The following is a 16115-nucleotide window of genomic DNA, read 5'->3' on the forward strand; positions in this document are numbered from 1 at the left end:
GCTAGGGAGGTATTCATCCATTCCCATTTTATTAAGGGTTTAAAAAATTAAAAAATGGATGTTAATTATCAAAGCCATTTTCTATACAAACATCATGTGATTGCTCCTAAATTCTATTAACATGATGCTTTTTTATTTGTATTTTTTAGAGAGAGAGGGAGAGAGAGAGCTCGAGCACGTGTGAGCAAGGGCAGGGAGTGGCAGCGGGAGAGGGAGAACAAGAATCTTAAGCAGGCTCCATGCCCAGCGCAGAGCCCAAGAGTGGGCTCTATCTTACAATCCTGAGATCATGACCGGAACCGAAATAAAGACTCAAACACTTAACTGACTGAGCCACACAGGCACCCCTACATGGTTAATTTTACTAGATTTCCTAGTGTTAGACCATTCCTGTGTTACTGATTATCTTCATTTGGTGGTAGTATAGTATTTTTAATGTGATGCTAGACTGTTAGTAGACTTTTGCACTGATATTTTTAAGATTGGTAGCTATTTCTCTTTTGTAGTATTTTGGTCAGGCTTGACACCTTTTCCTCCCCTTCTATTCTTTAGAACTGTTTAAATTTAAAACCCAACCCCTTAATCACTACAAAAAACTGACTACATCTTCAGTGCGCATGTAGATGTTTTGGTAAATGCAAAGTGCTCTAAGAATATTAACTGTTAGAAGCTCCAATATCCCAAATGTTGTGCTATGTGATGTCCTCGAAGAGAATTTGGGTTAAAGAAGGTTGATGCTTGGACTGATTACCTTAGAGCTACAATCACATTTTCTATCTCTTCTTCCTTTTTAAAATCCATCATGATAAAGATATCACGAGATCCTCCTTACTGGAAATCATTGCCCCCTTTATACATCCTCTATGAGAGTGGGACGGGGCCTTGGAACCCTAGATCAGCCTCCCCCAGTTTAGGAAGACAAAAATGCACCCCAACAACCACCATGCGGAAATCATTATGCAAACTGCATAAAAATATGTTGCTGAACCCACTGAAGAGCCCCGTGAAGATGTAAACAAGTTCAGAGATGTTAGGTAACTTCCCATGGTTACAAATTAAGTCCTCACACAGATACTCTACCCTAATTTCTAGGTCTTTCTTTTTTCCCCACTATTCACTTTCCTGCATTTCACATTCATCCTTTTTTTCTTTTGTGCAACAAAACTGACACTGACCAACTCATATGGGCCAGGCATGAGCAACAGATACCAGCCCAAGAAAGAGCAGAATCACAGTCCCTGCCCCTAGAGAGCTGAACATTTGTGAAGAAAGACATCAAACAGGTAAAGTGACGTGTGTGAAATGTTCTAAGGCAGAAATGTGAAGTGCTGACCTCAGCCAACAGTTTAGCGTGACCTGTCTGAAGAAGTGAAGACTTATCAGGAGTTAGCAAAGGAAAGTTGGAGTTACAAGGGGAAAAAAATTAGCCAGGTTGACAAAGCACTATATTTAAAGGGACACAGAAAAGGTACATTCAAGGACTCAGGCTAGAGAGGTCTGTGGGGGCCAGATCACAAACAGCCTTCTATTGCACACATCTGGGACTTATCACCAAGCAACCAGAGATCACAAATTCTAACTCACAAAATTCCTCTTCCATGGCAATAGGCAGAAATCACTTAGTTCTAAATCACTTCATTTTAATACCCACCCAGACCTACTGGATAATTGGTTTGAATGAGTTAAATTTCCCTGGTCTGCAGCAGCAAACATAGAATACTATGGGGTTGGAGCCCACAGGAACCCAAGTAAAGGGCTCCTGTCCTCGAAACTCCCAATTACCAAGCCCCGCTGCCCAACATCATTGTGGAATTATTTCCCAGAAAGGAAAGGTTGAGAGGTGTGTAGACGAGGTCCAGCCCTGGCTCTTGGACTAACATTTGAATTGGTGACAGTAGTTACATCATACCAGTGCCAGTTATAATTTGTACCATTCGTCCTTCCTCTGCCTTAGTATAACTGCCCCACCTCCTCCATTCCTCCCTTCTTAGACAGGCTCCGAAGGGCACGATGCTCCAGCCTCCCTCTTTCCTCTTCTGCTGCTGACCACATCCCGCCAAGAATCAGAACATTCCTAGTTAAATTCTGTGTCAGGAAGAGTGGAAACCCTGCTTTCAAAATTCTTATAGCTGGGAAGCAGTATTCTGAGAAGAGTATAAGAAACACCTCTACAGTTGAGTGAAACTAGTGAATAAACTGGCTACCTAGTCAAAACGGGCAAGAGAGCCTTAGGAATATGTTTGAGACAACAGAAAATAATGGGAGACATAAGGAAAAAATACAAATCACTGATAGTAAAATAATTTTATTTGGTTTCTTTTTTTTTTTTAAAAAGGTAGCAATTCACATATAAATTTAGACTTCAAGATTACAGTGTATATTTGCCAAAAGGAACATCCCTGCAGGAGGGATAAACTTAGAGCCTGAGCGAGCACTGGGAAACACACTCCATGGAGAGTTTAAGTGGAAGTAGTTTCTTTACAACTTTGTAACACTAGTTCTCTGTTCCTCAACTCTGCCACCAGGGGGCTTGTAAGAAAACCCCCATCCATCACTTTGGGGCAACAGCTTTCAGCTCATGGGAATAGGAAACATCTCTAGGAATGAAAGCACAAAGGTCAATGACCCAAATTTCCCACAACAATCATTATCTATCTGCAGCAACAATACATACAGGTGAAGAGTTTATTCTTATAGTTCAAAGGTTCTTTAAAGGAGGGCTAGAGAACACAAGATCCATTCATAAAGAGAGTGCATATAATAAGCAAAAATAAAAAAGGATTCTCTCCATTATTACAAATGCCTCTCTAGTATAAGGCCCAGGGAAAAGACCCACTCAAATTTGGGATTCCTTCCCCATAGAAAGTGTTTGGCACAACCCGCAAGCTGTCATGAGACTGACAGGACTGACAGCGGAAAGATTTCTGGAAAGTGGTCCCAAGACTTCTGTCTGGCTTAACCATAGTATACATGAAAGGTCTTAATAAGCTGCACAAATTCAGGCCTAACTATGGGGCACACTGTTTCAGGAAAGCTAATCTGAGGGGAAAAAAGGCCCAGATGAGATAGGTCTCCCATAGCCATAGGCTTACTCACAACTCAGTCTGTCACCCTCTCATGGGAGATTAAATCCCCTGGCTGCCCAGTAAATCAGTGGAATCCTGACTTCCTAGGAAGGGTGAAAGCTGGAGAACTTTGATTTCAGCATCTCGGGGCGGGGAGGGAACAAGACAAAGATGACCAAAGATGCTAAGTTACTCTGTTCCATACTATGTAGGCTCCAGAAGAACAATATTGAGGAGAATCAGTGTGCTAGTAACCATGACAGCCCTAGGACATGGCCTTCAGGCAGAGGTAATGGGGCAAATAAATGTACCCCAAATCCAGTTTTAAAAATGAAAACTTCCTGCAGTTATGACACAATACTGTGCAGTGAACAGCTGGGAATTATATGCTGCCCTTAGTTCTGGTTAAAGCCCTGCCCTGCTCTTGGCCAGCCAGAGCGGAGAGGTGACATATAAGGAGTTGTCTGTGGCTAAAAACCAGGCACCTTAGTTATGAATGGCCTGGGGCAGTAATGCAGTCATCATCCAATGGAGGGGAATGCAGGGCTCCAGAGCTTTGGTTCAAAGCAAAGGTTTCATCTCACCCAGAACTTCAAGCCAAGCTCTATCTCCAAGGCTACTAATGCAATAACTGGTGATTAGGAATCCCTGGTTGGATGGCAAGGTACATATATCCCAGCAGGCCAACTCAACTACAGGAAAATAAAAAGGTGCAAATAGTATCAAGTAAATTGTTGCTCAAGTGGAAGATCATTTCCTGGAGAACTTCAGCGGACTAGATGCTAATCACATGGATGAACGCTGGGACTGAACCCCACAGAGAGAGCCTGGGCCCCAGGTGTGATGGGTCTTCTTCACACTTACCGCATCCGGGCCATCTTCTCAGGCCTCCTATGTCTTGAATGGCTGAGCACACGTTTCCCCGGGGACCAATGTAAACATTATTCAATAGATCTCAGCTTAGAAAAACACAGCTTGTTATATACTTAATGTCTAACATTCCAGTGCAGGCAGTATCTTAGCATCAGACTTTCCCTCATTCATGAGTATCAGTTCAGAAAGGAACACACACAGGATACTTGATAAAATTGTGGCTGAAAAGACATCCAGGTGCCAGACAACTGGCTCTATCCTGCAATCGGCTGATAAACCAGGGCTACCACAGGAGAGGCAGAACAGACGGAGCACAGGTTCTCTGTGAATCTGAAGTGTTGTATAACCATTGTTCCCACTTAACCCCTTGGGCCACATTCTGATATGGGAGTACATTTCCACCCCTTGCATCAACCTGTGCTCTCCTTGTTTTGGATGGGGCTCTCTCCAGGGGGTTCAAGAGCCTCCTTAGAGAGGAGAGAACTTTTTCTTCCAGTCCTAACATCTGAATATTTCGAAGCACAAGAGGAGTCCATGAACATGCTAGGGATGTTGCTGCCAAAGTAGATCTTACTGTTAGAAGCAATGGCCTGGTACCTTTTGAGCTCCAGATACTCCGGGGTCAATTTGTGCTGTGTGGGGGCAAACAAGAGCAAAGGAATCAGGACACTTTGGTCCAATAGTCGTCTCTCTCTTTCCTTACACGCATTTTCCCCACTGCTCTCCTGCATCACTACTCAACTCTGACTCATCGCCCGTGACCTTCTCTCAACTTTAACGTGTGGCTCTCACATTCACAGCCGTATTTTAGACTTAAAGTTCCTTAAACAAGCTCCTGTCCTAATACAGGAAGAAGCTGTTCATTTTTAATAAAAAAAAAAAAAAAAAAAAGGATGGAGGAGGTGGGTTTGGGGAACAATGATAACTACTAATATTTCTATAGTGACTTAAAGCCTATAAAATGTTTTTGTATCTACTTTCTATTTCATCTAGCTGAGTTCAACCTGGAATCAGCCTGGAATCTCTGCAGGTTCTCTTAAGTGGTAAACAGGTCAACAGATGAGAGTGGCAGAGCTTCAAAGGGGCTGGGCTCAGAACCTTATAATCAACCATCCATGATTCTGCTTTTTTTGACCACAATCTAAAAGTGGAAAAAGACCTCAAGAAATTACCTGGTCTGGCCTCATGCCCCTACTTAGAAGCTGGTTGTTAAAACTGACTGTGATGAACATGTTTGTCAATCAAACAGATCTTTCTCCCTATCACAGTTTTTAGTTTTTTAAATTTAAATCATAGTGCCATGATACATCCAACCAAAATCTCTCTGGACTTAATCTAAACTTATTCCTAATATTTCCTGGAATATACTTTCCCCAAAGCGTATGGGAACCTTTCCTAGTAATCCTTTCCACATCTCAAATCCCCTGCCTATCCTCTAGACCCTTCATAGACCCCCCAACACCTTCCAATCCCTGGGTCTACACTCTCTCTGCTGAAATACTCATCAAATCCGGTCACAGCATAACCAAAGTACTTTCTAATGCCTTACTACTACAGGTCATTATCTGATGGCATTTTTCAAAATGGCATAAAACTGTGTCCCTTTCAGCATAAGGCTAATCTCAGTGATAAAGTCTCGATACTTGTGTGCCTAGCCAGCTTCTCCTATGACAGATCTGAATTGCTAGTTTTATATACAAGTTTCTCACCTTGTCTCCATCTTGACCAAATTCCATTCTGTTTCTATAATGTTGTTTCTCCTCCGATATGTTAAATTTACTTCTAAATTTATACCAGATTTCAAAGTATTGACAACTTCCATTCTATAAATCTATCATGTCTTATCATTTCATCTGAAACCACAGTATGTTGTTCCTTTCTAAACTGAAAGAATTTAAGACCTGTCTATGCTTTCAATCTTGACTCTAATCCTTTAAACCACACCAAACACAATGGACCTCCTCCTCAACTCTTTCAATATTCTGATCTATTTTGCAATTAAAAACTTTATAAACTTTGGTCACATTCTTCCCTTCTCAGAATACCACAGGGCTTCTAGCTGCCTCTTCCTAATTCCTGCTAAGTAGGTCTACATTCTCTAAACCTAGATTAACCCAAGTCCTTTTACAAAAACTGTTCACCTGTATCACGCTCCTTTCTCAAATTATCACACATCAAGTTCCTCACAACTAGATTATTTTTAAATCCAGTAAACAAGCAGTACTCAGGGGCATTTGAAAACGTATGTTGCAAGGAGTACTACTGATGCTTAGCAGGCAAGGGTCAGGGATGCAAAATAGCCCATAATACCTAACACAGTCTTCAACAATGAAAAAGTATCCCATCTCAAAATGCCAGGGAAGCTGCTGATGAGAAACACCACACTCAATAAGCTTAGCATTTATACAAAAAAGCTACCTTGCCTGGAAAGCAACTCTAAATGGACTTCACTCTTCTCCTGTTACTCCTGTAATTCCATGAGAAGACCCTCACCTTTCATGGTTGCTGAGCCCTGATACGGCAGTATGGATGGATGATTTATGGTATTTGACCTGTGTTTACATATCTGCCTGTCTTTGTCCTAGCTCCCCACTTTTACAAGGAACTATACAAAGTTCTCTCCCCAATGAGTGTGCAATATGTCTTAATAAATGATTGGCTGTTTTTAGAGAGTGTGATGGTAACTACCTTTCCTTGACGCTGGACAGATCACCTCTATCACAATACAGCCTTCCCTCTCCCAAACCACAGCCCCAAGGAAAAGCAAAATCCCAAACACTCTATTATTAGGAGAGGCAGAGAGCCAGTCACCTTATTTGAGGTGGCATATTTGTGTGCAGCATAATACTCAGCATCTGCCTTCGCCTTCTCTCGGGCCAGGAATGCAGCATCTAGCAAGCAAAATAGAATTAGGGTGTTTAAAACAAAGGAAAGTTGTAATCCATTTCCTCAGCTGGGTTGGAGTTCAGATTTTATGTTAAATAGGGGTCTCTTTCTCTACTGCCTAATATTTTGATCACTTTATTTTTTTAAAGATTTTATTAAGTAATTTCTACACCCAGTATGGGGCTCGAACTTACAACCCCAAAATCAAGTCACATGCTCCACTGACTAGCCAGCCAGGTACTCCTTGATCATGTAAAGGCATTTATCAACAACAACAGTTTTCAAATCCCACTCCCCTGACACTCTCTTCTCAAAGTGGAATATTCTTGTCAACGTCAAAGAACTCTCAGCTCATCAGAGCCTACTTCATTTTGTTCCTTCTTTCCTCTACCCTCATCACTCAAAAAGCCTCACATCCTACCCAGGCTCTAGGCTTCAAGTAAAATAATGAAGTCCAGATACGAAAGCTCTGCTCTATTTATTGCACCGTCCCCACCCCCTCCAAATTTGATCCAGAATCAGTTAATGCAGAATGACAGGAAGTAGTAGTATATAAGAAAAGAGGTTGGGGGCGCCTGGGTGGCTCAGTGGGTTAAGCTGCTGCCTTCGGCTCAGGTCATGATCTCAGAGTCCTGGGATCGAGCCCCGCATCGGGCTCTCTGCTCAGCAGGGAGCCTGCTTCCTCCTCTCTCTCTGCCTGCCTCTCTGCCTGCTTGTGATCTCTCTGTCAAATAAATAAATAAAATCTTAAAAAAAAAAAAAAAAAGAAAAGAGGTTGAATGTCTGGTCTTCAAGACTGAGCTCAGAACATCAACATCTCACTATAGGAAATCAAGGAGTTTGAGAGCCTCTGTGAAAATTGGGGCTTATTTTTTCCTTAATTTTTTTGTTATTTTTGTTGTTGTTGTTGCTGGGTAGAAAAGAAACTGGTAGTGGTGGGGTTTCTTATCTTATATGTTCTTTACAACTGGTTATAAGTAATTCTCATACTTTGCCTGAGAACAAAGTGGTAGCTAATAAGCCACAACTTAAGGACAGAAAATGAAAGGATGAGTTACCTAGAGTCACAAACCAAACCAAGAGCTGAACATGTATTAGTAATTTTTTATAAAAATTTGTCTAGGGTATGAGGGCAGCCACATCCTCCAGACCAGACTATTCTGTCTCTGGCCCTCCCGCCTACCACAATCAAGAGCCCGATCTCGGAGGCAGAGAAGTAGTTTGGGATAGTCAGAGCCTCTTTTCTCCCTGATGTACCTTCAATTTCAGAAATGCGCTTTTCAGTTTCTTTTTCCATCACCTTCTGCTGAAACCGAATTTTTGCCACCTGTGCAATCTTCTCTGCTTCTAAAATTATATACAAAAGAAGACACATTCAAAAATATTTCTCTACTTCCAGAAATACTTAGAATAAGCAGCACATTGTCTTAACATTTATACAATTTTTATGGGCTGTTTCATTAAGTTTTATCCCCCCAGACTACAAACTACTCAACAGAAGAAAGGGAATTTATTTCCTATTTCACTGTTCTGTTGACAGAGCTAGTTTTGTGGGAAAGGGGAGTACAAAAGGTTTCATTCCTTCATGGTATACACAGCAACAGTCCACAAGCTAATGGGAAAAATGATACTTCATGAAAGTACTCAGAACAAAAAAAGAGCAACATAAATGCAATGCAACACAGAACAATCTTATAAAATGGCAGAAGAAAGAAAGAACAAGGAAAGTAAGTTAAACCAAGAAAAGGCCTTCTGGAAGAATTCCTAAAGGAAATAATGGACATGACCTAGGAGGTCATGGCAGAAGGCATAAAGAAAAGAAGAAAGTCACAATGAAAAGGTGATTATGGCGGCAGCTGACAAGGGAAGACAACAAATAATTAGAATAGAAAGAAGGCTAGATGACTCCCATCTTCAGCAATGGGCTAAAGAATTTTAATATACTCAGGATCAACTTGATTGATGGTTAAGTTACCATCAGGGAAATGACAAAATGAAAATAATATCAGAGAAGTATAATTCTGACTGCTGCTGAACATGAAAGAGAAAGCAGGCTAATTCATCTGACACTGTGAAAATAAGTGTTGGGGATGAACAAGTTAGCTGCAGCAGGAAAAAACCAAACATCCTCAAGTAAACTAGAGGCCTAACCAAAGGATCCAGGACCAGGGAGGAAAGATTCTAAATACACTTTCAATTCAATCACTGCAATTCTTGAAGAATAATTCTCAATTCTCCTTTTCAGCCAGAGGGTTAGTATTTTAACACATCTTATCTCTGGCCCTTGGGGGAAGTGCATAGCAGGAAAAAAATTTCCAAGTGGCTTCCTATTTCCAGAAGATCCAGTATCCTTTAGCCACAACTCCAGCACATACTTCCCTATTTCCTCATTAGCTTAAAATCAACCTGTATCACACCACCCTCCAAACAGACTACAATGTTCAACTGGACTAGAAACATACTTATAAGCAGAAACTCAAGATAAAACTTGAATTAACAGGTAAGGCATCTGGAGCCTACAGCTAGGACCCAGAGAATGGTGTAGCTAGGACCCAGAGAATGGTGTCTCAACACAGAGAAACTGTTGCGGTTATCCCATCTAACACTGCTCTCACATGCAGAGATAAACCAGTAAAGAGCATGAGCAGACTTAACAGTTCTAGAAAAATGGTGGAGTAGGCTTAGAAAACCCTTTAGGTAACAACATTTTTAAGTCCTAGACAAAATATAACAATTTTTTTTTTAAATGCATGGTTAAGATCACAAGAAAGGAGGAGAGATCCTCAAGAAACATAAACAAAGGGAGAGCTGAGAGCCTGTAGAGTGGTGGCCTTGGTGGTGGTTATTAGACAAGTGAGGGATAGGGACTATTGGACTATTGCTCATGCAGGGTCAGGAGATGAGGCCTTGAGATGTTAGAAATGGGGCTCCTTTATAAAATTGAGACCACTAGAGGGCTTCAACTCCAGAGAGGCTAAAACTCTACCCAACAGCCCAGTGATAAGTACACTTTCTCTACCTAGACACATTACAGTGAAATTGAAACACCCAAAGGCACAGAGAAAAATGGTAAAAGTAAAAAGAAGAGGAACCCAAACAAAAATGAAATACTACTGCCACAGTAACAAAGAAAAGTAAGTTTCATTAGGCTTAGAACTACAGGCTAGATTACCATTTAAGAATGAAACAAAACCATTTCAGACCAAAGAATGATTAAGTAACTACTCCTTAGCCTTCGCTGAAAAAAACAAATAACAACAACAAACTAGCAGAAAAAAGAATGAACTGCCAAAAACAATGGAGAGGGAAAAGTTAAGTAACACCTATAAATCAAAATAGATATTTACTGTTAAGAATTGATGATAATGATAATAGTTAACAGGGGAATAAAAAGAACATAAAACCAGAATATGAGCCAACAATATGTAAAACTGGAAACAGTGGTAAGAATTAAGGCATTCTAGTTTTATTTAAGAGGACAGAAAGGATGATTAACTTTAGACTCAGTCAAATCAGGTACGCTTATTAACATTTTACAGGTATGACCAGTTATACATTCTAGAAACAGAATACAAATCTACTAATCAAGTAAAAGGAAGAAAAGAATAAAGAAAATCCAATCAATTCAATACCAATCAAAAAAGAGAGAAAAAAGCAGCAGAGGAAAAAAAAATGTGTGGTAAATAGCACAAAATTAAATGATACAAAACAAATCCAAATATAGCAGTAACCACAATAAATATAAAAAGACTAAACTCACCAGTTAAAAGACAGAGTCTCACATTGGATAAGATAACAAAATCCAGCTATATGCTGTTTACAAGAGACACACCTAAAACATAATGACACAGAAAAGTTGAAAGTAAAAGGATGGGAAAAGATACATCAAGAAAATAACTAACCAAGAGAAATCTGGCATAGCTTTAATATTAGACAAAATAGATCTTAAGCCAAAAAGTGTGTCTGGAATAATGAGGGTTATTACATAATAGGACCAATTCTCCAGGGAGATGTTAACAATCCTGAATCTCTTAATGATAGAGCCCTAAAATATATAAAGAAAAAAAATTACAAGTCAACAAATCCACAGTCATAGTGGGAGACTTTAATTTTAACACACCTCCCTCAGTAACTGACAGTTCAAGAAGGCAAAAATTAGAATACAGAAGATGTGAACAACACAATTTATAAGCCTGACCCTAATGGATAGATATAGAGAACACTGTATCCAACAAATAAAGAGAACACATTCAATCTTCTCAAGCACACACAGAATATTTACCAAAAAAGTACCATGTATTGACAGGCTACAAAGCAAATTTCAAAAAATATTTCAGAATCCATATAACAGATCATATTTTCTGACTATCATGCAATATTAGAAATCAACGGTAAAGTGGTAGCCTCCTGAAAACCCATCCAATAAAAACCTGAAAAAATACTTTTAAAACTTCCTAAGTGAAAGGAGAAATCATAATGGAAATGTTTTTTAAAAACTAAAACTGAACACCAATAAACTATATTTCAAAACCTGTGAGATGTACCCAAGGCAGAACTTAGAAGAAAATTTATCATCTTACATGTTTCCATCAGAAAAGACTGAAAACTAAAGAATTTAAGTAACTCAAGAAGATAGAAAAGAACCAATGAGAAAACTCCAAAAAGACAGGAGAGAATAATAAAGTAAGTGTAAATAATGTAATAAAAAATTAAGTGATAATAGAATCAATGAAATAAAAATGCAGTTCTGTGAAAAGAAGAATGAAGTGTAACAGACCTCTGGCAAAACTGATCCAGGAAAAGAGAAGGCACAAAATAATACTAGGAATGAAAAGGGGGCATTCCTATTTGGTAGAGGGTTTTAAAAATCAGCAGAAAATTCTGCAAATTTATGCTCCCAAATCTGAAGTTTCAGATGACAATTTGCTAGAAAAATATACTGCCCAAACTTAAAGAAACAAATATCTGAAACTGATCTATAGTTAGTACAGAAATTACTAGGCTAAATTGGCAGGCTAAATGCTACAACAAAAAACAAACAAGCATACAAAAAAAGCACAAACCCCAAGAGACCAAGATGGTTTTTACAAGTGAGTTCCACCAAACCTACAAAGAGATAACATATTTTATATAAAATGTTCCAGAACACAGAAAAAGAAGAAATGCTCTCTAACTCATTTTGAGGCTAGTGTAACCATGAAAAAACTGACAGTAAGCTGAAATTTATGAAATACAAGTAAAAAATGAAAATAAATAAAAGTAAAAAATTTAAAGACATTATCAGCAAAACATAAAGAGAAGTGTATTGGGTGACTCTCCTACATCATGATCAAGTGGGTCTGTCCCAGAAAGGCAAAATAATTCAGTAATAGAGAATATATTAATATAATTCACCACACTAACGGCTTCAAAAGGAAAAATTATATGGTCCTCTCAACAGATATAGAAAAATTTCTCAAAGTTTTAATAGCCATTCATGATAAAAACTCTCAGCAAGCAAGAAACAGGAAGAAACTTCATTAACCCAATAAAAATTATTTAGAGCAAACATCACTGGGAATATTTAAAGTTAGGGACAAGACTACTTGTTGCCATCCTTCTTTTCAACACTGCACTGTAAATCATAGCTTAAACCAGTAAGTTAAGAAGAATACAAAGATGTGGCACTACAAAGAAAAAATCAGAACTGTCCTGAAGACAATTTGCTCACATGGGAAACTGAAGAGATTTTCAGAGAGACTGCTAAACAAATAAAAAAATTAACAGCGTACCTCCACAAAAGCAAAAACCGGTTAGAAAATGTGCCTTCAAAAAAGAGCCTATTTGGTATACCTGGGTAGCTCAGTCAGTTGAGCATTTCACTCTTGGTTTTGGCTCAGCTTGGCTCAGGTCATGATCTTGTGATCTCCTGATCTCAGGGTCCTGGGATTGAGCCCTGTTTGGGGATCTGCCTGTCCCTCTTCTTCCCTCTCTGCCCCTCTTCCTCCCTCTCTGCCCCTTGCTCTGCGTTCGCATGCACACTTTCTCACTTTATCCTCCTCTGGAATAAATGAGTAAAATCTAAAAAAAAAAACAAAAAACAAAAAACCCTATTTATAATAGTAAAAAACTCGAGGAATAAACAGGAATAAAACTCTAAGAAAGCGCCAGAAATTTAAGAAGAAAATTATAACATCTTTTTGAAAGACCTTCCTCATAAATGGAGAGATATAAACAGATTTATAAGATTCAGTATCATAAATATTGTAATCCTCTCATATTGACATGTACAGGTAATGGAATTCTAATCAAAACCTCAGCACAGGGGCGCCTGGGTGGCTCAGTGGGTTAAATCCTCTGCCTTCAGCTCAGGTCATGATCTCGGGGTCCTGGGATCGAGCCCCACATCGGGCTCTCTGCTCGGCGGGGAGCCTGCTTCCTCCTCTCTCTCTGCCTGCCTCTCTGCCAACTTGTGATCTCTGTCAAATAAATAAATAAAATCTTAAAAAAAAAACCAAAAACCTCAGCACAGCATTTTACAGAACTTGAGGTCATTCTAAAATTTATATGGAGGAATAAAAAGCCTCTGATAGTCCAAGACAATTTTAGGAATAATTAGGAATTGTTAAAAGGAATAATTAAGGAGAAACTTGCTCTCCCAGATAGCAAGACTTAACATAAAAAGTGACAGTAAGTGAAACAAGGTAATTCTGGAGAAGGACAGAGCAAGAAATTAAAACACAGACCCTAGCAACAGAACAAATTATATACAGTATCTTATTATAAGACAGATGTGGCATTAGAAATAAATAGAGGAAATAATGAACTTTTCAATAGTCTAAAATAATTGGCTTGCTACCTGGAAAAAATAAACAGAATTCCAGTGTCAAACTAAACCCTAATATAATTTATAAAATTATACTATAAATTTATAAATTCCAGATGGATTCAATATCTAAATACAATGCAAAACTGTAAAACTTTTAGAATAAAACTATTACTTTGGGGATGGGGAAGAATTCTTTAATGGGATAGGAAAAGCACAAATCAGAATGGAAAAGTCTGATGAATATGAGTACATGAAATTTAAATATATAAGAATGTCAAAGACATCATAAAGTTCAAAGACAGGCCACAAAGTGAGAGAAGATATTTGCAATGCATAGATCTGGAAAAGGATTAATATCCAGAAGATATAAAGAACTACCAATCAGCTCAAAAAAACTAATCAGACAATGGGCTAACAGTTTAACAAGACAACTCACATACAAAAAAAGAGAAACCTGAATGACCAATAAACAATATTCAACTTTCCTAGTAATCAGAGAAATACAAACTGAAATTATATGACATGTTTTCCACCATCACACTGACATAAATTTTAAAAGGTCTAATGACTCTAATAATTGAGGAAGATATGCAGAAAATGGGATTCAATAAGGCAAACAAGGAATGAATGGGAATTCAAACCTGCTGAAAAGAAGGTAAAATGGTAGAATCACTTGCAGAGCAATCTGGCAATACTGAATGTTATAAATGTGAAGATGTATGTACTCTGTGACCCAGCAATTCTACTTCGAGACATGTATTCCAGAGCAATGCTTCTCAACTACCTATGGGAAAAGCAATCTCCCCTCTTATTTGTATTTCAGGCCTGTTGGGAAGCAGTATTTTATTTATTAGAATAAAAATTAATTATTAGGAAAACTATTAAAAACAAAAACACAGGCTCCAGTTTTTATTATTAGACTCAACAGACATAAAAGTGTCATACTGTTAAGAACTTCTAAGCACTCATTCTCAATTCTGAAGTCCACCTCATTATGGATCAGAAACAAAAAGCTGGTGATACAGGGCACTGACCAACACTACATGTTGAGTAGCACTACCACAGAAAACTCTGAATGTGTGCACGAAAAGATATGGCTACTGCAGCACTGTTCATAATAAGGAAAAACTAGAAACTACCTAACTCTTCAACGTTTAATCTATTAGAAGAACGGAGGTTCACTCTCAGAATGAATGCACAGCAGTTAAAAATTAACTACATCTACACATATCAATATGAATAAAACTCAAACAATGTTGGTAAAATAAAGGCAAGTTGTGAAATAAAAGAGTTTGATATTTTTATGGTTTAAGACAATTCTATGAGTTGTTTATTGTTATATATTTATAGTTACAGATATTGTTATATATTTACAGTATACAAATATGGACAGAAAGATCTGTATAAAATTTTAAAATAAACCTAATTAGAGAAGGAAGTCAAGAAATAGGACCAGGTAAGGGTACACAGGAGGCTTCAAATGGATAAATTTATTCTTAAAAAAAAAATATGATCTGAAAGGATGTGGCAAATATTAAGCCTTCATTTTACCATTCTCTGTGCATTCCGGCATACTTGAAATCGTTATGAAATACTTCTAAACTTCCAGCATCCCAAAGAACAAACAACTGAGAGTCCAAGAGGGCAGTCTAATAATAGTATCCTGGAGTTTAGAGAAGTTTCAACTGTGATTCAAAAATAAGCGTAAGCAATCCTGCCCTTCTGTTGAAGAGGACAACATCTATCCATCCACATAAAACTCAATGCTTGTCACAGCAAGGATGCATATATAATCTGAGCTTTGGCCAAAAAAACTTTCCTATTTTTAAACTATAGGAACAAAAACTCTACTCCACAGAGGCTCAGTGTTGCCCAAAAAACCCTACCCACTTTCTTTGTCCTCGAAAAAGCAGTAGCAGCCAAAGACATGGTATAGAGCCAAAGCACTTCATTAAGTCTGACACCATCTAGTTTAAAGGGCTGTGGGGTATCTGAATATACAAAAGAGTTTCTAGAATTCTCCACTATGTATGATGCGATCTTATTTTGATCCCATCAATATCCAGTGTCAGAATGACAAAGACAGGACAAACTCATAAAACACAGACTTAAGACATCCATTTTCAGAAAAGAAGATCAAGTACCTATAACAGCCTTTTTCCTCTCTGTCTCAGCTTCTTTCTCCACAACCTTTTGTTTCTGTGCAGCTATAAGAAGTTTTGTCTTTTCAGCCTCCCTGTGAATCAAAATATTATTAAAAATTAGAAATGATGTGAAGTCACAGCCAATAAATCTGACTCTATAGTGGATCAAAGAACCATTTGCAACATGAACTTTCTGATCCATTAAGGTGCTTAGAGAGGTGTTGCCCCATTTTACTTATAATAAATCTGAAGCTGAAAGATTAAATGATTTGCCCGAAGTCACCCAGATACAGGAATCAATTTATACATTTGAATTTTCGTCTGACCTCTTCCTCTAAT

General features: G+C 38.3%; 1 protein-coding gene across 1 annotated transcript in view; it reads right to left on the minus strand.

The window, feature by feature from the left end:
- Window positions 1-2289: 2289 nt before the first annotated feature.
- Window positions 2290-16115, minus strand: part of ERLIN1 (ER lipid raft associated 1) — a 39317-nt gene continuing 25491 nt past the window's right edge. Inside the window, exons 9-12 of the mRNA XM_047701565.1 lie at window positions 15777-15868; window positions 8082-8171; window positions 6750-6829; window positions 2290-4570 (exon numbers count right to left, since the gene is read on the minus strand). Of these exons, the coding sequence (XP_047557521.1) occupies window positions 4349-4570; window positions 6750-6829; window positions 8082-8171; window positions 15777-15868 (484 nt within the window). The 3' untranslated portion in view covers window positions 2290-4348. The remainder of the gene's footprint in view (window positions 4571-6749; window positions 6830-8081; window positions 8172-15776; window positions 15869-16115) is intronic.

This window comes from Lutra lutra, chromosome 14, assembly GCF_902655055.1.
Source record: "Lutra lutra chromosome 14, mLutLut1.2, whole genome shotgun sequence".
NCBI lineage: Eukaryota > Metazoa > Chordata > Mammalia > Carnivora > Mustelidae > Lutra > Lutra lutra.